Genomic DNA, 23,983 nt, shown 5'->3' with positions numbered 1-23,983 from the left:
CCTATGCTCTATTTAGGTGTTTAGAATTTTGTGAGCATCCAAGAACTGTCAGAAGCCAGCTGCTCATTCTGGGTTTTTGCTGCACTTCTGCCAGGATGCAGCAAGGTCCAGCTAGTTTGTGCACTGGCATCAGGTAAATCCCTTCCCTTTTGATAGTGCAATTTAAGGGCTGGCAGAATCCAGGTTTTACAGCTATAAAATCCTGCTCTTACCTCTTTCTCTGTCCTTGCAACAGGTGTTCCCCAGCTCTACTCCTTGGGAGGGCCGTACAGATTTTCCCTGGGCAGCTGCTGATGGATCAGCCTCTTTAAATCAGAACTCATCTTTGCTGTCCTCCCCCTTCCTCACGTGCATGCCTGCTGGGGTGGAGGAGACCGGGGCTTCTCCTCTAAAGGAATCAGGGCCCGGGCAGCTCCCCGGTTAACTTAGCTCCATTGCTGTGAGCGCAGCTGGGGATGGGAGGGGGGGCGGCAGCTGGATAAGTGTGGGTGGAGAAGGGAGGCGTGGAGCAGAGGAGCTGGAGCAGCGCGGATTGCACTCAAAGCTCCCAGTGCATACGCAGCCCCTCTGGCATGTGCTCCATTCTCTAGTCCCTCTGCTTCTGGCACATCACCACCACCGCCAGCTGCTGCTGAGCCCCCTGCACTGTCAACAGCACCCAGGAGCGGGGTCAGAGAGCCTGAACAGAGCCCCAGAGAAGAAGCCCCCCAGGAGCCCAAACCCTGCAACTGGAGGAACCTACATTCTCTTCACCCCCTGCAGAAAGAGTCCAGGCAGAAACACCCCAGAAGGAGGGAGCTCTTTGAAGCAGGGCCACTGAGCACCAAATATCTCAGACAGACCACCGCTGTGGGCACTGGGAGTGGCCCCGAGCAGGCACCCCCAAGGATCCAGTCTCTCCCCTGTACCTACCCTGGCTCCATGGAGGAGGAGGAGGCTGTACTGTCTCCTGGGGCTAACAGCACTGAGTGCGGCGTCGGGGCTAACTGGACAGGCACCCCAGTGTGTTGGCTGCAAGTGTCGGGGGGTGGCCCCGCGGTCGTGATTGTGCCTGTGCTCTTCGGGCTGATCTTCATGCTGGGCATGGTGGGGAACACGCTGGTGTTAGTGGTGCTGGGGCGAATCCAATCTGGGGGGCGCCCTTCACGCAGCGCCACCAACATCTTCATCCTCAACCTGAGCATTGCAGATTTCTCATTCCTGCTCTTCTGCGTCCCCTTCCAAGCCACCATCTACTCCCTGCCCGAGTGGGTCTTCGGCGCCTTCTTCTGCAAGTGGGTTCACTACCTGGCCATGGCCACCATGCTCGTCAGCATCTTCACCCTGGTGGCCATGTCTGTGGACAGATACATCGCCGTGGTGCACGCCAAGCGCTCGCCCTGCATCCGCAGCAAACGCAACGCCTCCCTGGGCGTGGGCATCATCTGGCTGCTGTCACTGCTCATTGCCATCCCTGTGGCCCAGCACCAGGCCCTCATGAGTGGCCACCAGCAGGCACCCAACAGCTCCTTCTGCTGGGAGCAGTGGGCTGATGATTCAGCTGCCAAGCAAATCTACAAGGTGACCATCCTGGTGGTGGGGTACCTGCTGCCCCTGGTGCTCATTACCTGCTGCTATGCCAAGGTGGGTGAAGGGAGAGGAGGGGGAGGTAGGTGGCGGTCTTATAAGGGGTTCCAAAATTGCCAGTTTCCCTTACTTCCTACGCCAGGACTCATGATCAATCTATCCTCCCCATATTCCCGACGGATGGAAATAACCCCCACCACTCCTTGTTCCTTTCCTAAAGCTGAGGCTATCAATTCCACACCAGAGTAGGAGTGGGTGAAAAGAGGGGAGTGGGCAAAATTGGGGTAACATAACAGATCTCCAAATATTTATTTGCCTATTCCCTCCCCAGGATTGATGGGTGAGGGCACTGAAACAATCCCCATGTATGCCTTCTCCAGGATTGACAGAGACTTACCCCTTACCAGCCACCCCAACTCCCATGCTGATTTTTGTAGCTTTACAATCGTTTTCCTACTTTTGTAAAATGTTCCTCCCTGTGTTGCTGGGCGAGACCCACAAAAAAGGGAAATACTGTTAAGAGACTTTTTCTCAGACCGTTAAGCTACAGTATTAGGTAATGCTTCCAATTAAAGTGACTTAAGTTGCTGTCCCTTTAAGATTAACTGAATATTCTACCAGTATAACAAATCATCTTTTAAAGTGTATGCTTGAAATTTCAGTAATAGGATTTACATTAGAAAGAGGCCTTAACTCTTCTACTGTGTTTATACTGAAATCTCTAATCTCTGTCCCTGTGTGTGTGAGGGAAAAAAAGCCCTAATATACAATCTTTCAATAAAGAGCTTAGCTTCCCCTATGGTAGCTTAAATTGATGCTGGTTTCTTTCCAGTTCATTGCTTATGGTGTGTGTACTGGCAAATGGCATGCGAATGACATTTAATAGATGGATTTTCTTATAAATAATTGATTTAGGTACATTAGTCTCCTGGCTCCAATAGCCAGAGTATAATAATTGCCTGGTTACAGCACTGCTGTAATTGTGTTTTTAAAGGTTAATTTAAATTCTGTTAGCGCACTGAATAGAAATTATCTTCTTAATAGTTTGTTGGTTTGTTTTGTTTTTTATAGTCCTGCATCTCTTTGAAGTCAGAACCTACAGGTATGTCTACACTTAAAATGCTACAGCTGCCGTAGCCGTTCAGTGTAGACTCTACCTACACCAACGAGAGGGGTTCTCCCCTCAGGGTAGGTAATCCACCGCTCCAAGAGGCAATAGCTAGGTCAATGGATGAATTCTTCCATTGACCTAGCACTATCTGCATGGGGACTTAAATCGGCCTAACAACGCAGCTCAGGGGTGTGGATTTTTCACACCCCGACCGACATAGTGAAACTGACCTAATTTTCTAGTGTAGACCAGACCTAGATAAGTAACTTTAAATTCAAGTTTCAGAGTGCCCAGTTCATAGTTATGCAGTAAGTGCCCTATACTGACTGGATGCAGAACTGACAGTGAGGTACTGACCATGTTACATCTTTATGGGACTTATAAATGTAGTTGAGTTAACCTGATCCAAAGTCCACCAAAGCTGCCATGGACTTCAACAAGCTTTGGATCACGCTGTTTATGTATAATGAGCAACTCCTTGTCCAATCTTAGCTTTTTTCATAATTTTCCCCGGGAAACAAGCTTTTAGAAGAAACCTTAAGAGTTAAAATCTGGAGCTGAAAATTTCAAAATGTATTTAACAAAGCATTGAAATAGACTTTTGTTGAACTCTAACATCTTCGCAAATCAGTTCTTTTCATTCTTAAATGTTTCTACAAGCTGCAAGGCCATAGACAAACACACACAGCCTGTAATAGCATTTGTGCATGTGGTGTCTACTGCTAAATTATTATTATTTTTTTTTTAGGTTTTATATCATCTTCATAAAAAAGTGAAGAACATTTCCAAGAAGTCAAAGAGATCAAAGAAAAAGGTAAAATAAAAGTACTTCCTTAAGTCTGTGGAAGCAATTAATTATAAACTTTACTTCTAGCATATCCTGAATATAATGTACTGCATATGACAGATCTTTAAACTGACTAATGGCTCTATATGCTATACCTGTGATTAGACTGGGGGCAGTCCAGGAGCACAGGTGAGAAAAGAGTGGAAGGGGCAGGAGCAGAGAAGTTCAGCGCTCCACCCACTGAAGTGACACTGTCAGCATTTATGTAGGTGAATGGGATGCTCAGCCGCCTCACTGCTGGGCTATACACAGTGCAAGACTATGGCTTTACTTGCCTCCCTCCTTCCTGGAATTCCGTGAACAGGCAGTAGCAGGAGTCAAGCTCTCTTAATTTGCTGGGAAGCTGAAAGGAGAAATGAATGCGTGGCCCATCCTACCCCGGGGTTCCTGGAGAGGATTGCAAGGAGCAGCAGAGTTGCAGACCTGATAGGGCTCTGTCCCTCTCTTTCCTTCTGAATTCATTGGTGCTGCAGCAGCAGGAAACAGGCTTCGTTCTCCTGTCAGAAAGTTGAGGATGCAGTGAGTGGGAGATCCATTCTGCTTGGAGGAGCACAGGAACCCATACTGATAATTATATTAAAAATAATTCCTTATAGGATATATCCCTGGAAACTACGTGGGAGGCCTTTAAATCAGAATAAGGGGACACATTATCTCATAAGAAAAGAAAGACATAAGCAAAAACAGGTAGACTTTTAGGAGCCAATTTATTAGTTGGCAGAAGCAATATTATTTGACTAATAATGCAAATTTACTCCAAGAGATGAAGAATGCAAAAAGAGGATTTAAAAGCACTGATAACAGGAAAGAAAAACAGACAGCTCTCTTATTTGCCGACCAAAGGCTTTATGAATGAGGGAACAAATCTGGCAGACTACTAGTCAGACCAATTTCCAACAGAAAATCCAGAACAGCCTTAAGGACAAAAAATGGAATATTCCAAAAAACAAGGGTTCTTAACAAAGTGCTAGTGGAATATTGCTGAGAGAGAAATACTAGCAAATATGCAAACATGGAAGAACTGGGAGCATGTACTGCAGGATTTTAAAATGCCCAGACTGACACATAATGACAGAGTAGTACTACATGGCACAACAACACAGGAAAAAATAAAGATGGTAGTCTCACTACTAAAATCAGGGGGGAAATCCTGGACCAGATAGAGTCATGTTGAATTCTATAAAATGTTTAAAACATGGGTAACTCCATTGTTAGCAAATGTATTTCAGTCTTCCTGAGCAACAGAGTGCTTACCAAATATCTTCTATCAAGCAGATACAGTTTTGATACCTAAACAAAATAAGGGCTTATCAGATCAAGCATTTTACAGGTCCATTTCTTTAAATATAGGTAGTACTATTTTAACTAAAATATTAGCATCCAGATTAGAGACAATAATGCCTAAATTAGTACACCAAAGCAAAACTGCCTTTATAGAAAAGGAAGAAGCCCTTTAAATAACATAGAAAATTCCTATGTGGTATAGGGTTCCAAGAGTGCTAATAAAGAAGCCTGCACTCTAACTATGGATGCAGAAAAGGCTTTTAACTTGGTAGAACACCCATTTTTGTTTAGAAATATGATTTTGGGGAACACTTTCAGAAGTGGATTGAAATCTACAAAAAATCCTATAGCATATATGTGGGGAAATATCAAAAAGGCTGCATTGATACCATTCTACAGAGAAACAAGACAAGGGTGTCCCTTATCACTCTTATTATTTGAGGGACATTGAAGAAATTCAGGCAATCAGTGTTCTGGGAACAGAAAACAAAATTTCATTATCCTTATGCTTGTTATACAAGATATAAATAAAAGTTGGCTAGTATCACAAGAAATAATCAAAGCTTTTGGTTAGGAATCGACACAGACTAAACTATTCCAGATCAGATACTATTCCTGGGCTTCAGAAGATACCCAATAAATGATAAATCCCCACAGAAAAGTAGTGGATGATACTTTAATGACTAAATATGTAATTTTAATCACCATAAGTGTGGGGGTGGGGACTAAATATTGAGTCATTAATGAAAATTATTTAAAAAGACTTGAAAGGTAGGCATTACCATTGACTTTTACAGGTAGAATTGTGTATTTTAAATGAATATCTTGCCCAGGGTCTTGTCTCTTTTTTCCATGGTTCCCTTTACACTTCCCAAAAATTAGTCAGGAATTTTTTTAAAAAACCTATTCGAAGATTCCTGTGGTCAAACTGGAAATCAAGAATCAAAACAGAATGGTGGGAATGTCCTGGTGCTATCAGACTTCAAGAGATATTATAGGGTGACACACATTAGACTGGTACAAGAATGGATTTCTCAGAGAAAATCCATCACAAATACAGATAGAACAGAAAATGGCAAAACCCAATCGCATATAATTGTGTGCTGGACTCTTATCCCAAAATTCTGGCACCAATGAAATATCGCCCACTACTTAAAAGTGCACTGACTGGTTGGGCATATGTGAGGTACTTGACCAAACAAAAATAAATATAATAAATAAAATAAATAATAAATAAAAAATAGAGCTTTCAAAGCCATGTTGAATAAGGAAGATTTTAGATATTGGGGCAAAAATCTCTATAATAAGTGGAAGGATTTCTTTATGGATGGACAACCCTTAAAAACAAACAGATGTCACTGAAATATTTTCTGAAAAAGAATGTGCAATCAGAGGGGTATGGAGGGCGGGAGGGGGTTCAGGGCTGGGGCAGAGGGTTGGGGTTCAGGAGGGGTCATGGGTGCAGGCTCCATGCAGTGCTTACCTCAAACAGCTCTCAGAAGCAATGGCATGTCCCTGCTCCGGCTCCTATGCAGAAGCATAGCCAGGAGGCTCTGTGTGCTGCCCCGGCTGCAGGCGCCGCCCCTGCAGCTCCCATTTGCCAGCAAGTTGCCAGCCAATTGGAGCTGTGGGGGCAGTGTGCAGATCCTCCTGGCTGCCCCTATGCGGAGGAGGAACATGGCACTGCTTCCGGGAGCCATGCGAAGCCCTGGCATGCACTGAGCGGGGCAAGCCCTCAACCCCACTCCCTGGCTGGAGCCTGAGGGTTGGATTAAAACCTCTGAAGGGCCGGATGTAGCCCCCGGGCCATAGTTTGCCCACCCCTGCATTAACCTGTATGTCTTGGCCAAAAGCTCATTTGGATAGCTACATGCTGTTTTATCATGAAAATATCCCTGCCACGTCAATTGAATAGCTTCCTGCCCTAAACTGTCTAACCCAGGAGGTGGTTGCAGTGCAGTGGTGTAGGTGACCTGATTTCTCTGTATTATGTGCATTAAGTTAAACTCTGGGATTCATCAGGCGGAAAGTTGATGTTAGGAATACAGCAATCATGTTTAAGTGTCTCAGGCAACAAAAATCAGGCAATTCAGAGGCAAGATTGAACCATTGTTCAACCTGCACTTACTACATAATATTCCATTGTGTGGAGCAGAATATGTGAAATTATTCTGTACAGTGATTCTGGAGCTAATCTAAAGTCCACTATCTACACCATTTTTGGATCTGTGTGTGCTCCCAGTAGTGAATCCTTTATTGATCTTACCTAACCGGACGGAGAGACTGCCGAGACTCATCAAACCCTCGGATCGCTACCCCTTCCTGCTTCTCCACGTGGGCACCAATGATACTACCAAGAATGACCTTGAGTGGATCACTGCGGACTACGTGGCTCTGGGAAGAAGGATAAAGGAGTTTGAGGTGCAAGTGGTGTTCTCGTCCATCCTCCCCGTAGAAGGAAAAGGCCTGGGTAGGGACCATCGAATCGTGGAAGTCAACGAATGGCTACGCAGGTGGTGTCGGAGAGAAGGCTTTGGATTCTTTGACCATGGATGGTGTTCCATGAAGGAGGAGTGCTGGGCAGAGACAGGCTCCATCTTACGAAGAGAGGGAAGAGCATCTTTGCGAGCAGGCTGGCTAACCTAGTGAGGAGGGCTTTAAACTTTAAACGGGGGAAGGAGACCAAAGCCCTGAGGTAAGTGGGAAAGCGGGATACCGGGAGGAAGCACAGGCAGGAACGTTGAGGGGAGGGCTCCTGCCTCATACTGAGAACGAGGAGCAATCAGCAGGTTATCTCAAGTGCTTATATACGAAAGCACAAAGCCTTGGAAACAAGCAGGGAGAACTGGAGGTCCCGGTGATGTCAAGGAATTATGACGTGATTGGAATAACAGAGACTTGGTGGGATAACTCACATGACTGGAGTACTGTCAGGGATGGTTATAAACTGTTCAGGAAGGACAGGCAGGGCAGAAAAGGTGGGGGAGTAGCACTGTATGTAAGGGAGCAGTATGACTGCTCAGAGCTCCGGTACGAAACTGCAGAAAAACCTGAGTGTCTCTGGATTAAGTTTAGAAGTGTGAGCAACAAGAGTGATGTAGTGGTGGGAGTCTGCTATAGACCACCGGACCAGGGGGATGAGGTGGATGAGGCTTTCTTCCGGCACCTTGCAGAAGCTACTAGGATCGCACGCCCTGGTTCTCATGGGTGACTTTAATTTTCCTGATATCTGCTGGGAGAGCAATACAGCGGTGCACAGACAATCCAGGAAGTTTTTGGAAAGCGTAGGGGACAATTTCCTGGTGCAAGTGCTAGAGGAGCCAACTAGGGGGGGAGCTTTTCTTCACCTGCTGCTCACAAACCGGGAAGAATTAGTGGGGGAAGCAAAAGTGGATGGGAATCTGGGAGGCAGTGACCATGAGTTGGTTGAGTTCAGGATCCTGACACAGGGAAGAAAGGTAAGCAGCAGGATACGGACCCTGGACTTCAGGAAAGCAGACTTCGACTCCCTCAGGAAACAGATGGGTAGGATCCCCTGGGGGACTAACATGAAGGGGAAAGGAGTCCAGGAGAGCTGGCTGTATTTCAAGGAATCCCTGTTGAGGTTACAGAGACAAACCATCCCGATGAGTCGAAAGAATAGTAAATATGGCAGGCGACCAGCTTGGCTTAACGGTGAAATCCTAGCGGATCTTAAACATAAAAAAGAAGCTTACAAGAAGTGGAAGGTTAGACATATGACCAGGGAAGAGTATAAAAATATTGCTCGGGCATGTAGGAATGAAATCAGGAGGGCCAAATCGCACCTGGAGCTGCAGCTAGCAAGAGATGTCAAGAGTAACAAGAAGGGTTTCTTCAGGTATATTGGCAACAAGAAGAAAGCCAAGGAAAGTGTGGGCCCCTTACTGAATGAGGGAGGCAACCTAGTGACAGAGGATGTGGAAAAAGCTAATGTACTGAATGCTTTTTTTGCCTCTGTCTTCACGAACAAGGTCAGCTCCCAGACTGCTGCGCTGGGCATCACAACATGGGGAGTAGATGGCCAGCCCTCTGTGGAGAAAGAGGTGGTTAGGGACTATTTAGAAAAGCTGGACGTGCACAAGTCCATGGGGCCGGATGAGTTGCATCCGAGAGTGCTAAAGGGATTGGCGGCTGTGATTGCAGAGCCATTGGCCATTATCTTTGAAAACTCGTGGCGAACGGGGGAAGTCCCAGGTGACTGGAAAAAGGCTAATGTAGTGCCAATCTTTAAAAAAGGGAAGAAGGAGGATCCCGGGAACTACAGGCCAGTCAGCCTCACCTCAGTCCCCGGAAAAATCGTGGAGCAGGTCCTCAAAGAATCAATCCTGAAGCACTTACATGAGAGGAAAGTGATCAGGAACAGTCAGCATGGATTCACCAAGGGAAGGTCATGCCTGACTAATCTAATCGCCTTCTCTGATGAGATTACTGGTTCTGTGGATGAAGGGAAAGCAGTGGATGTATTGTTCCTTGACTTTAGCAAAGCTTTTGACACGGTCTCCCATAGTATTCTTGTCAGCAAGTTAAGGAAGTATGGGTTGGATGAATGCACTATAAGGTGGGTAGAAAGCTGGCTAAATTGTCGGGCTCAACGGGTAGTGATCAATGGCTCCATGTCTAGTTGGCAGCCGGTGTCAAGTGGAGTGCCCCAGGGGTCAGTCCAATATCTTCATAAATGATCTGGAGGATGGTGTGGATTGCACTCTCAGCAAATTTGCGGATGATACTAAACTAGGAGGAGTGGTAGATACGCTGGAGGGCAGGGATAGGATACAGAGGGACCTAGACAAATTGGAGGATTGGGCCAAAAGAAATCTGATGAGGTTCAAGAAGGATAAGTGCAGGACCCTGCACTTAGAACGGAAGAACCCAATGCACAGCTACAGACTAGGGACCGAATGGCTAGGCAGCAGTTCTGCAGAAAAGGACCTAGGGGTGACAGTGGACGAGAAGCTGGATATGAGTCAGCAGTGTGCCCTTGTTGCCAAGAAGGCCAATGGCATTTTGGGATGTATAAGTAGGGGCATAGCGAGCAGATCGAGGGACGTGATTGTTCCCCTCTATTCGACATTGGTGAGGCCTCATCTGGAGTACTGTGTCCAGTTTTGGGCCCCACACTAGAAGAAGGATGTGGATAAATTGGAGAGAGTCCAGCGAAGGGCAACAAAAATGATTAGGGGTCTGGAACACATGACTTATGAGGAGAGGCTGAGGGAACTGGGATTGTTTAGTCTGCAGAAGGGAAGAATGAGGGGGGATTTGATAGCTGCTTTCAACTACCTGAGAGGTGGTTCCAAAGAGGATGGTTCTAGACTATTCTCAGTGGTAGAAGATGAGAGGATAAGGAGTAATGGTCTCAAGTTGCAGTGGGGGAGGTTTAGGTTGGATATTAGGAAAAACTTTTTCACTAGGAGGGTGGTGAAACACTGGATTGCGTTACCTAGGGAGGTGGTAGAATCTCCTTCCTTAGAAGTTTTTAAGGTCAGGCTTGACAAAGCCCTGGCTGGGATGATTTAATTGGGGATTGGTCCTGCTTTGAGCAGGGTGTTGGACTAGATGACCTCCTGAGGTCCCTTCCAACCCTGATATTCTATGATTCTATGATTTTAACCCTGCCTCAAATTAATCTCTGCTGAACTGTTCACCCATGCTTTAATATTTACCCATGAGTATCTCAGCTACTTTGTGGAATTGCCCACCTACAGGAGACAGGACCAGATCCAAAATTTTATGAGGAGCTCACTGGAACTCAATGATTTTGTTACCTATTTTGAATAACTAAAGGCAGTTCACTGTAGCTTATACAAGATGATAAGAAAATCAAATTAAGGTACTTTTCCAAGACGTTCCTCCATCTCTTTGTACTTCTAATACTTTCCACCACAATATTGTCTTTCTCTAGCCAGTAATGCAGGCATTATTGTCCAATTTATTAGCTCACTACAAGTTACTATTATCAGAATACAGAGACAATGACCTAAGCTAAAGTGCTGCGGCTATAGCAATAAATACTGTGGCAGTATTAGAATCCAGCAAAAGCAGTTCTCCAAACATTTGTTTAATATCATTAAATTTAACATCCCTGTGGTGGGGAAAACACCACAGCAGCCCAACACTGTCACATTTAATTTCAGAAAGGGGGACTATGCAAAAATGAGGAAGTTAATTAAACAGAAACTAAAAGGTTCAGTGCCAAAAATGAAATCCTTGTAAGCTGCATGGAAACTTTTTAAAGACACCATAATAGAGCCTCAACTTAAATGTATACCCCAAATTAAAAAACATAGTAATAAAACCAAAAAAGTGCCACCGTGGCTAAACAACAAAATAAAAGAAGCAGTGAGAGACAAAAAAGGCATCCTTTAAAAGTGAAAGTTGAATCCTAGTGAGGAAAATAGGAACATAAACTCTGGCAAGTGAAGTGTAAAAATATAATTAGGAAGGCCAAAAAAAGAATTTGAAGAACAGCTAGCCAAAGACCCAAAAAGTAATAGAAAAAAAATGTATAAGTACATCAGAAGCAGGAAGCCTGCTAAACAACCAGTGGGGCCACTGGACAATTGAGATGCTAAAGGAGCATTCAAGGATGATAAGGCCATTGTGGAGAAACTAAATGAATTCTTTGCATCAGTCTTCACAGCTGAGGATGTAAAGGAGTTTCCCAAACCTGAGCCATTCTTTTTAGGTGATAAATCTGAGGAACTGTCCCAGATTGAGGTGTCATTAAAGGAGGTTTTGGAACAAATTGATAAACTAAACGGTAATAAGTCACGAGAACCAGATGGTATTCACCCAAGTGTTCTGAAGGAACGCAAATGTGAAATTGCAGAACTACTAACTGTAATTTGTAACCTCTCATTTAAATCAGCTTCTGTACCAAATGACTGGAGGATAGCTAATGTGACACCAATTTTTAAAAAGGGCTGCAGAGGTGATCTGGCAATTACAGGCCAGTAAGCCTGACTTCAGTACCGGGTAAACAGGTTGAAACTATAGTAAAGAACAAAACTGTCAGATGCATAAATGAACATAATTTATTGGGGAAGAGTTGCAGATGATACAAAACTACTCAAGACAGTTAAGTTCCAAACAGACTGTGAAGAGCTACAAAAGGATCTCACAAAACTGGGTGACTGGGCAACAAAATGGCAGATGAAATTCAATGTTGATAAATGGAAAGTAATGCACTTTGGAAAATAACATCCCAACTGTACGTATAAAATGATGGGGTCTAAAATAACTGTTACCACTCAAGAAAGAGATCTTGGAGTTGCGGATAGTTCTCTGAAATCATCCACTCAATGTGCAGCGGCAGTCAAAAAAGCTAACACAGTGTCGGGAATCATTAAGAAAGGAATAGAGAATAAGATAGAAAATATCATATTGACTCTATATAAATCCATGGTATGCCCACATCTTGAATGCTGCATGCAGATGTGGTCTCCCCATCTCAAAAAAGATATATTGGAATTGGAAAAGGTTCAGAAAAGGATAACAAAAATGATTAAGAATATGGAATGGCTTCTGTATGAGGAGAGATTAATAAAACTGGGACTTTTCAGTTTGGAAAAGAGACAATTAAGAGGGGATATGATAGAGGACTATAAAATCATGACTGGTGTGGAGAAAGTAAAAAAGAAAGTGTTATTTCCTCCTTCTCATAACACACCATCTAGGGATCACCAAATGAAATTAATAGGCAGTAGGTTTAAAACAAACAAAAGAAAGTATTTTCTCACACAATGCACAGTCAACCTGTGGAACTCCCTGCCAGAGGATTTTGTGAAGGCCAAGACTATAACAGGGTTCAAAAAAGAGCTAAATAAGTTCATGGAAGATAGGTCCATCAATGGCTATTAGCCAGGATGGGCAGGGATGGTGTCCCTACCCTCTGTTTGCCAGAAGCTGGGAATGAGTGACAGATAACTTGATGATTACCTATTCTGTTCATTCCCTCTGGGACACCTGGCATTGGCCACTGTTGGAAGACAGGATACTGGTCTAGATGGACCTTTGGTCTGACCCAGTATGGCTGTTCTTGTGTTCCTATAGTCAATCCCTAGCCCTTTATCAGATGTGTTTTTTCAAGTCACCTGATGTTTTGTCAATAGGCACCACAAGTGCTGGCAGAGCAGGTGTCACTACCCCACAGAGGTGCCCCAACACTGACTTGGAGGTGCCACCTTCTGGGATGATGGGGTCCTGCAAACAAGTATTCCAGGTGGTGTTAATGTTGGTGGTTGTTGCTAAGGAACTGGATCATTTACTTCAGAGACCACTGCACAACCAGCAGATGGTAAGGTAACAGAATTTAGGGACCTATTTTACCATTCTTATTCAAGTAAATCTTCCATTGATTTCCATGGAAAATGAGCCTCAGTAAAGAGTGTAAGATCAGGTCCATAGTCGATACAGGTTCAGGGTATTGAAAAGCTAGTGTCCTGGCTATGAAACGCCATCACTCATGAGCAGTCCCTGCACCTTAATATTGCATAAAATTTATCAAGTATTGTCCATGGTATTCAGTGCTTGCCAACACAGGTCTCTTCCAGTGGATCTACTTGTTCAAAAGCAGATTCAGTTTTAAATGATGGGCTAACACAGCAATACATCATTTGATGACACTGGTATAGTTATAGTGGAAACTCCAAGTTTATGAAGGCTTAAAACAACATTCTAGTTGAGTTTTAGACCTGTAACTCAGCATTTCTGCTGATTCAGACAGCAAAACCAGCTGCTGACTCACCAGTACATAATTTAAAGCTATTGCAGAGATTCTGCCAGTCTTTTATGTGAATAAATTGTTGAGTTGGGGCTTTAATACATAATCATCATAACCATTTTCATTTAACTATATGTAGCACTTATTATTTCCATTATATATAATATATATGGTTTTCCATATATTGTATTCAGTAGCAAACTCACCCAGTGTAGCTAGGTGCTGTACGTACATGATCCCTGCCCCGAACAGTTGACAATCCAAGTCTTAGTAAGTTACTTGTGTAGACTTTTACCTCTGTTATGTGTGAAATTGTGCAGATTTGAAGGGGTACCAACTGCAGCCAGGTTTGAAAATGTAATGCTGAGTATAAAATGACTTGTAAACATATCCTCTAGAAGTACTGTAATATACACAACCAGTTTTCTGGGAATTCTGTTTACCTACTGCTCGGTAATGAGAAACTAGCTTAATTTTCCAAAAGTGAAGCTAAGGAAGATCAGAAACTATATTAGAATAATTCTCCTTGGGATCTTTTCCCCCTCATAATTAGCTTTTAATAGCTGCATTAAATTGCTCATTTCAGATGCAAGCTATTTTCCCACTATTAGAAATATACTGCTAACTGCATTGTATTATCCATTCTATCTTAGAATTAGGTATTTGTTCTAATAGTGCTTTTATAGCCAGTCCTGTCTAGGTATTCAGGAACTTTCTTACTTACAAAAGTGAACTATGGTGGCAAGTGTAACAGTGACTGGACAAGTTTCTGACTTGAGGTATAGTTCCACCATTTAAAAGCTAAAAGACTCTTTCTTTTACTCTGACCATGAGTCTCTTCTCCTTACCCTAAATTTACTGCTCCACTCATCAGTCATAGCTTTGAAAGCTGAATCAGAAACATGAGTAAACAGATGCTATTCAGTAGGTGCCGAGGAAATACACAAATCACCTTGCCAATACTCTTTTTTATCCTACTCCTCTCTCCTCTGCTTTCTTACCTTTTGTCAACAGGGCTTCCATTTGCCATGCTATCATGGCAATTTGAAAAGGCTCATAGGACCGAATGAGGCTGGTTATTCTGAAGTTTCAAACAGTGACTGATTAAACTACATGTAGTGTGAAGAGTGGAACAAATAGCAAAGATAGGGTGTAGCAAATAGCAAAGACAGCAGTAAAATGCTCAGAGAGGCACACAAGTGTGGTAACGTCTCACTCTAAAAATGTGTGCCATACCACGGAGTGGCAGCAGTAGCTGCTATAGAAAGTCGTGGTGTGATTGCAGCGTACATCTTCTTGGTTATCCATCACTGAGGGAGCAAAAAGGACAGTGCTTTTGTACCCGTGAATGGTGGATCCCAGCCATGCGGGTTTGTGATGCTGGAAGATCGCTTTAGGTAAGAAACTACTTTAGACAAGGATTTTAGCCTGGCAAAGCTAAATTGAGACTCTAAAAAGCGTGTTTTGCTTTTGTTTCAGATGTAACTATTTCTGTTGCCACTATTAGCCCTACTCAATATCTCTTACCCTTTGATAATAAACTCACTAACTGTATGTCAATGCTCTGATGTGATAAAAGGACCTGATCCCAAATTGTACCAATCAAACGGTGTGTGTTCCATTCCCTTGGAAATAGCGAACCTGATAGGTCTTGTGAGTGTCCAGTGACAGGGGCTGAATATTACAGGGGACACTTCAGAGGTGCCTGAGGACTGGGGCACAACAAGTGTAAACCTGCAAGGCAAAGGAAGGGCTAGCAGATCCCTGAGGAGATGGTTTAGGTGGCTAACAGACTGAAAGTGTCAGGGAGCTGACACCCAGGTTAGCATCAGCAAGTGTCTCTCTCACAATGTGTGTGGGGGGGGGGGGGGGCGGGGCGCGGAAACAGTGACATACAGTCCTGGGCACCTTGAAAAAAAGTGTCACAAAGTGATCACCCATTTTTATGTTATTAGTACTTAACATGAAATCAAACTTACTCTTCAGTGTGAGTCCTGTCTTGTGGTATGACACCTTTTACTTTCTCATTTTGGTACTCTTCACTCAGCAAGTGCTCTCACATCTCCCTTCTTTTCACAAGCAGGATTGGATTGTCATTTTCTTTCCCAGTTTGATTCAGCCATTTCATTTCCCCTCATAAGCAGTCTCTACTAGGCAGTTCTCTCAGGCGTTCTCAATTCTTGCATGTTCTTTCAAAATGTATTTAAAACATGTAGAGTGTCAGCCACTGGCACAGTAGGTATTGCAAAGAACACTTCACAACAGGCCTTGACAGAAATTGAATTACTTCTTGTAGTTTTTATTAAACTACCTTCCCTCTTATATAACTAATTGGTCTGGTAGAGCGACAAGCAGATTTATTACAAACCTGGTCTTAAAAAAAAGCAACAACTCTAAAAGATGAACAGCTTTCACTTTACTATTTTGTTTCAAGCTGTCTGCACAAAGCTGCTTGCTTCATGTCTGAAAGTCTAAGAATAATTTGGAAGCTGCAGAACCTCTAGTTCTCTAAAATATGCTTATAATTTCACAGTGATCAAAGCATAATTGCCTTAATTTATCAAATGTAAAATTAGCATAAAAACATGGTCTCTTTGAATGAGGTGACAGTTTTATGTCTAGACTTGATTTGTATCTTCCGCTAGCACATTGAGATGGAAAACAAAGTGCAGTCATCTTAACTCCATGGTTAGTGGTTCAATCATCACTCCCTTCTGCCTTGCTGCCTGACTACCATAATTTCGGCCATTATTAGCTAGAGTGGTTTTGTTCAATGTTTTTTCCTCCCCTGTGCAGAACCAGCAAAAATAAAATAAAATAAATAATTTTTAAAATCCAACCATCCCTTTTGATTTTATGGGAAAACAAAGGGTTGGCTTTGTGAACCTTTACCCATGCAAGTCTCACTAACTTCAGTGAGTCCAGACATGATTAAGGGCTTCAGGATCAGGCCTAAAACCTTGCCATACTTACTAGAGCAAATCTTCACCTGAAGTGGTCAGGGCATAGTAGCCTGCATTACTGTTTAAAACAAAACTCATTGCTAAGTGTCAAGTTCCAATAGTTTACTTAAATGAGATGTTTAAACACTGTTAATCTTATCAATGTTTTGGACTCCAATGTCAGTGGATTCCATATGTAATATTCTTTCAGATTAGGAACACACTGAGGGCAGGATACAGCCAATATACCATAAAAGCACACTAAGGAAGATAAACATAAGGGATGTAAGGAGGGAAGCAGGTACCAATGGACACCACTCAGAGCACTTACCAGTGGAACTCCAGTCATTGCTGCCAGGAGCTCAGTGCTGGGTCAGAGACTCCCCTCTATGCTTTTCAGGGGCATTATCTAGCAGCCTGAAAATATCTGCAGCTGTCAGTGACCTTAGTGGAATTTGTGTTCATCATCCCTGAAAAGAAGGCAAGGAGATCAAGGAGAAGAGGCTTAGGCGGGATAGCTGCCTCCATCTCTAACAAAGGATCAGCCCCCTGCTTTGACTTAATAAGTTCATGTGCATGAATGTGTGCAGGAGGGGAACACTTCAAAGCTACCTAAAAACTGGGTCCTGAGCTGTTAAACTTGGCTCTCTAGCCAAACGACCTGAAAGATCAGAAAGGAGTTGAGATTTGGCCTCAGATCTCAGCTGGGCCTCGCCAGTGAAATTCAGATCACTATCTAAATCCAGATAGAGCAAATGTACACAAATCAGAATGGGAGAAGGTGTTTGATCTAGGGTAATTTTTAATAGAGACATTAAACAATTGATAAAATGGTTATTCATAAAATGCTGCTCATATTCTTCAAATAGGCAAGTAAATACTTGACTTTCTTTATTTTTTTTTACACCAGCTTGATAAACATCTTATGTAATAATGGAATTAAGTTGATATCAGTTGTGAAGTACAATGATAGTGCTGGACACTTATATCAGTGCAGACCAGCCTTCTCCCTCCACTATCACTTAAACAATGCAGATGGTTGTAGCAGTATATATCAATGTCCTTTAGAAAAATTCTACTTTTCCCTTTAGAAACTTTCTGGCACAGTCAATATCGCTAAATGTTTGTTGCTCATCCAACATATGCTGCCTCTTTCTGTTCTAGAGATTCTCCATCTGCTGTTTTGGCACCTTTCCTGAGTTCTTCCTCCATTACTTTGTTATTTGTTCTCCCCACACAATATGAAGTTCCATGGTCTTCTTGCGTCTGCTTCTTCACTGCTGCTCTTTGAATTGATTCTCTTCTTTGACATCTTGCCTATTATGTGCAATCTGCATCATAGCGGAGGAATAGTACCCGATATTTGGGCAAAGCTGTGCACAGCGGCAAATGTGCATTAGTTATATAGTTAGGGTTTATTTTTAGACTCTGAGATCATTTGAAAAACTAAAACTAAAATTGCTGCATACTTGAGGGCAGCTTTGATGCAAACCCTCTCTGTCTCCAGATTTATGCTTTATTTGCCTCATTGAAGGGTCTCTGACGTATACTGTTCATACAGCATTTTTGCCAACTCCTAACATTCAAAGAGCTAGAATCCTTTATGTCAATGTAGTAGAGAGCTATACGTAATATGAAGTACTCTGAACAAAAAATGGATCCTTATTGTACAAAGCTTGTTCATCATCCTCTATTCCATTTAGCTTCCAAAATGATTAGTGCATGCTCCCACTCATCAAATCATGAAGTAATTGAGAGAAGTTTTCAAATGTAATATTTATGAGCACTCTTTCAATTCACGTTGATGTTCAGGGTGTACTGCTGAAGACAAACTGTTTACTCAAACACCTTGAACCAAATATACTGAGATTGAGCTGGGTGGGAAGGCCTATGGAAAGCATGCAAAGCAGCAAAAGAGAAGTGGAGGCTGTGCTGAGTCCCTATCAGTTATCTACTAGTAGTGAGAGGAAAGACAAGGTTAAAAACAAAGGGTGAGGTGCAGAAGGTATTACTAGGTTTAGTTGTTTAAAAAAAAAAACCTACTTAGGTGACCTCATGTTCTCAGAGCGGGCAATGCCTGGATTGGGCGTGCCAGAGGGAGCACTGGGCTTCCCATTCAGAGCTGTATCCATTCTGCCAGTCAGAGTTGGCAGCAACAAGGGCCAGGTTCATTATCTAGGGGTTCCTTTTCAACAATACAACACAAAACCGGCTCAAACCCCCACCCAGTGACCTGGGACAATTACACACCACCCCCTGGGAACCTCTAAGAAGCAATACTTCCCCTCTTGTAAGCACGGAGTCTGAGTATAGCAAAAAACTTTTAATGAAAGGAGGGAAGTAACTCAGCATTAATTTGGGAAAACACCGAACTAGGGCTCAAACACAAACCATGAACAAAAGACCCATCCCCAAGTAAGTTGGGCAGTGTCCTTTTTCCCTCAGGTCCTTAAGTCCAGCAACCCAAAAGTCCCTTCTCTGCACCCCACTCACAGTTGCTGTCCTTGGTCAGTGCAGACTGAGAGTTCAGAGGTTCATCCGCAGAGTTCACCTCCCACCCTGGGTATAGGGGGAGTGGGTAAGGAGGTACCTTACATGCTCTGCTACTCGGGCACTCACTCGCTGCCCCTCTCCGCCAGCCAATTGCCATGCCTCTCTGTAGGGCTCTGTTCAGGCCCTCTCCACTGCTCACTGAGATGTCTTCAGGGCCCACCACTTTACAAAGCTCTTAGTGATTTCAGCTTTCAGTGGGGGAACCTCACTGCTGGTGCACACTGGGCAGCCTCTTGCATCAGAGACACTGTCCCACAGAAGGTCTAATGCTTTGTCCTCGATATCAGTGATTTCAGCTCTGCAGCCTGTAACAAGACTCTCAATTGAGTCTAAATTAGCTCTTTTATTACACAGTGGAGAGAGGAAGGGTCAAGTGGTGCCTATGACCCTTAAGCAGGGCCCACACCACCAGGTTCAAGTACCTATCCCCACCCTCTCTCAACTCACTAGGCTTTGGAACCCATGTCCCCTGCCTAGCAAGTGCCATTTAGTTGACGGTGAGTCCCTCCATAGGGATATGCCAAAACCAGTTCTGCTGCCCTCCAGCCAAGAATTTGTCATCCCGACAAATCACACTCCATATTATACCAAATCCATTAGTTCCCCCAAAGGGCCTCAGGAAACCCACTATGGCTTTCACAAGCCTGTGAGCTAAGTGTATTGGTTCTTCACTAGTCACCCCAGGTGCATCATAAGTTAACCATCTTACTGGCCTTATAACCCTGTCTCGCCTATGGAGAGAATGGAACAAACTAAAACTGATTCAGAGAGTGATGTACTGAATTACCACTGACTCTTTACAAAAGCAACGAACGCAATTAGTGCTACCAAAAGAGTACAGAACCCTGGTCATGAAGGCCCTGCATGATGATTTTGGACATTTAGGAATGGAGCGGACCCTGGAACTTATTCGTAGTAGGTTCTATTGGCCCTGGATGAGACATAAAACTGGGCTACTCAGCTATCCTATTTATGGTATTTCTATGGCCTCCATTACCATAGTAGTCAAGAGCCTCACAATCTTTAACACATTTAAACTCACAACATCCCTGTGAGGTAGGGCAGTGCTACTACCCCTATTTTACTGATGGGGAACTTTCTTTCCCCAAAAGACAAGCAACTTTTTCCACTTCAGCAAACTGTGCAAAGTCCCAGCACCGCCAGACTTTAGAACTTTGCAAGGTATTTGCAGCACTATTCTACCAACTCACCCTTAGAATCTAGCTTCGAGAGAGCTTGAGCATCTCTCTGGGGAAGGGAAAGCAATAAAGAGGGACTTGGAAGAAAAGCCATTTTATGTTCGTAAGTACAGTCGTATCAGAGGGCATAGCTATTGTTTTGAAAGGATAATACCAAGTTTGGATAATACCATGTTGTTGTGTATGGTATGTATAGGAACTCCCCCATTTACACAATTCTTTGTTTAAGTAGAGCAGTTCCACTTCATTATTTCCATTCATCTAACTGGATTTAGTATTTTGGTTAAACTGGTCACCAGAGCTGTAAATGCTCTACACATCTTACTGCTATTAAATCTACATTTTTCTTCATTAGTTTTAATTAGATTCCTTTCATAACCGTCGGGATTGACATTGTTCAAATATTTATCTCCAATTATCCATCCACCAAAACAAGTTCTTTGGGAATTCACTTTATTTGCCTGACCTATACTTGAAGGACTGCTCTAGAATTCAAGACAGTTGTCAGGTTATGATTATGTTGGAGTTTCATTCATATCTGAGTTTCTGAAGGTGCACACAGTATTAATACAGTCGCTGTGCTTTTCTGATCTGTGTTGCTTCCACCAACACTCACATAATTGAAACTGAAACATTCTAAACCTCTTAACGGTTCATAAATTTAACGTCTGTTTAATTCCCCACAACTGAAGTGTTTTAAACAGTGAATAAAAATCCCCTTCTCCTCAAAGGCTTAGTTTTTGGTCTTGATTTGCAAAGTCATAATTGCACTTGTTCTTCAGGGCCAGCAAGACCCAACTTTTTAAACATAAAAGACAAGCAAGAAAGTTTTTACACATCATGAAGCAGCAAAATCGGCATGAACCTTTTTTCCCCACCCAGTGAAAGGTATTTGTGAAAACCTGATCATGTTCCTGAAGGACAGAACATTCTCCAGAAAGTGATAGTAATGTATTATTGTAACCATCCTGACTGAATGAGGTCAAACTCAAATATAAGTCAGGTCTGATAACAGCAGCTTATTGTAAAATGTATTCTTTCCTTTACTTCTGGAGACTTTAGCTGTGGATCTTGCTGATTGTCAGAAAGTCCCTTTCCAGCTGCCCTCCTGCAGAACGCAAGTAAATCCTACAACTCTGTAACAACATATATCTATTATTCAGACCATGACAAGTCACTGTCTGTTCACCACCAAGTGGTCTGATTAGCAAATTGTGTGCTTGATTCTGCACAATCTCCATGTACATGTGTGTTGTACTCCCACCGAGTGCTTAGAGTAAGGGTCTTGTATCCAGTTCCAACTTTACTTTGAAACTAGCCCAGAGATGTGTTTCATACTGAATACTTGAGCTCAGCATACTTGACAGCATAAGTCCATCCATGGCTATAATGTAAGAGATACATCTCAAGGTTTTTCTATTCAGATACTTCATTTCAAACTTAGGGCACGGGGGAAACTTTGAAGGGTCTCACATGATGGATATTAGTCACTTTACAGTATTGATTTTCAAGTGTTTTCAGTCTCCTATTCCAAAAGGCAGCCCTCAAGCAGCAGTAGGGAGTCTCTGAGAAGTCACTCTCCTGTTTCATTTGGTGGCACAACCTGGTCCCAGCAAAAAAATAAAAGTCGAGGATCTCAGTTCAGTATGTTAATTTGCAAGTATCTTGAGCAGAGTAGTTTCACAGATCCACAGGGTCTGGTCTATGCCCCAGCCTGTAACCAGGCCCTTGGGAGTTACTCCCCTCCCCGGTTATTGTGCCAAACCCCAACGTTCACACAGCTCTACTGGGGCATGCCTGTGGCCTCCAAGACTGAGCCTAGGGGCTGTAGTACTCTGGCTTCACACCTTGAGCTCTGCCCAGTGGGTTCAACTGACACAGACTCCTGGTCAGAGGCTTTTACATTCTTCAGGGACCAATGAACCTCAGCAAGTATTTTCAAAACAGAATAGGATTTAGTCAACGGGAGCACTGCATCGGAAGGCCTTAGGTTAGCACAGAGAAATAAAGGTTAAGACATAATCCATTCTGGGCAAGCCACTGCAAGCAGCCATCCAAGCTGCCATGGACTCCATTTCAGGCTCTGTCTCTGTCTTTGTCAGTCCAAGGCGAGAACTCTGTGTCTCTCTAGAGGGAAGCATTTAACCGCACCATCAGACACCTTCCCCTTTCTTCTCAAGCTGGGACCTCAGTTCAGTTTCCTTGTGGAGAGGTGTGGGGGTGTAGGAGGGAGATCTCTTTCCACTTGGTTGCTAGATATGAGTGCTCTGGCCATTGTGGCTTCTGCTGTCTTTTTGGATTCTCCATTGACATGGGTCAGTTTTGAGCCAGTTGTTTAATGATCCATTCAGCCTGCCTGTGACAGTTACATGACAACAACTCTGTCTCCTGTTCAGCCCCAAGAGCAGATTTATCCCGTTTGCACTGACTAGGTAGCAATGCTAAGTACAGAGAGAAACTGAGGCACATACGGGCATAATAAATATTACAGAAAATTCTCACTTTGTCACAATAAGGAAAGCTCGGCCTCATGAAAGTTGGACTGCTCTTGATAACTACGTTTTCCAACACTTCCTGTTGAAGTATGTGATTTTTTAGGACTTATTGCTGCTGCTATATTAGTCTGCTTGAAACTGCAGATCTGCTTTCCAAATGCTATTGCTGCCCAAGAGAAAAGGAAGCCTCACCTCATTCATTATGGTTTGTTGACTAAGTGTTGTATCTGTTTTCCACCACATGTGACGAATACACCAATGCCTTGTATAGAAAACTAGCAGGATTCCTACAGATGCACCTTTAGTGTTTCTACCATTAGGCTTCTTCTCCCAGTATGGCTGGCCTTCCTTGGCGTCAGACACCTCGTGCTCAAGGATTCCGTTGTCTCTCTTCTATAGCTCTGTAAGCGGAGTCTGAATGAGCTCTCTGCTGACATCTAGTGATGAGCTGTGGAGGAGGACTTCAGGAGGTGATCCTGTTTGCATGGGCACACCCACCCTGCCTAGGTGCTCAGCATGATGGCATTGCTTGCCCAAATGATCACTTTTGGCTGGTGTTGGATCCCCAGTCTCCTTGTTGGGTGAACTGAGAGCAGCAGAACTGTACTTGGCATAAAACTTTCTTACAGACAGTATTATGGGTATCTGACTCCACATCCTTGTTCAGGAACAACAAAATATATACCAGTTAGTGTTCTATCAAAGTATTAATGGTTGCATCTTGCCAAAAATACCGCATTAATTTCTCTACTTTTTTGTAAGAAGGAACAGGTTCTGATGAGGATTTTTCTTAGCCGGTCTACAAATAGAGCTGTGCAGATTACCAATAAATCCTTCAATTTTACCTCTATTTTTCATTTAGCAAAGTACAGATGTGTTAGAGCTTCCAGACCAAATGCAATATCATTGCTCAGTTCAGTGTGTAGCAAGTAGGTGAGTGTTTTAGTAGCTCATTGTGGTAGGCACACAAATCCAGCAACTGTCATCCCTGTTTCAAAGAGCTTAGAATCAATCTCCACGGAAGATATACAACTGTCTCAGCCATGCAGTTGGTTTATGTGCATGTGTCACATAGCTACAGGGTTAAACTGACCTTGAGTGAAATGTCTAGAATCTGCACCAAAATGTTCATTGCTATTGTGAATTACCAGATGACATTCTAGCAAATGGAGCAAGCTTGAGATAGTTTCAGACTGCATCAGTCAAAAATAAGGGTAAAGAACAAGAACAAGGGAGGAGGGAT

General features: G+C 43.3%; 1 protein-coding gene across 1 annotated transcript in view; it reads left to right on the top strand.

Annotated features, from left to right (window-relative positions):
• The first annotated feature begins 921 nt into the window (after nt 1–921).
• LOC140896201 (galanin receptor type 1-like) overlaps nt 922–23,983 on the top strand; it is a 34,806-nt gene continuing 11,744 nt past the window's right edge. Inside the window, exons 1-2 of the mRNA XM_073307578.1 lie at nt 922–1,623; nt 3,426–3,491. Coding sequence (XP_073163679.1) covers nt 922–1,623; nt 3,426–3,491 — 768 coding nt within the window. The remainder of the gene's footprint in view (nt 1,624–3,425; nt 3,492–23,983) is intronic.

The sequence above is a fragment of the Lepidochelys kempii genome, chromosome 12 (assembly GCF_965140265.1).
Source record: "Lepidochelys kempii isolate rLepKem1 chromosome 12, rLepKem1.hap2, whole genome shotgun sequence".
Lineage (NCBI taxonomy): Eukaryota > Metazoa > Chordata > Testudines > Cheloniidae > Lepidochelys > Lepidochelys kempii.
Note: the sequence above shows the minus strand (reverse complement) of the source record. Positions and strands in the feature narration are given on the sequence as shown.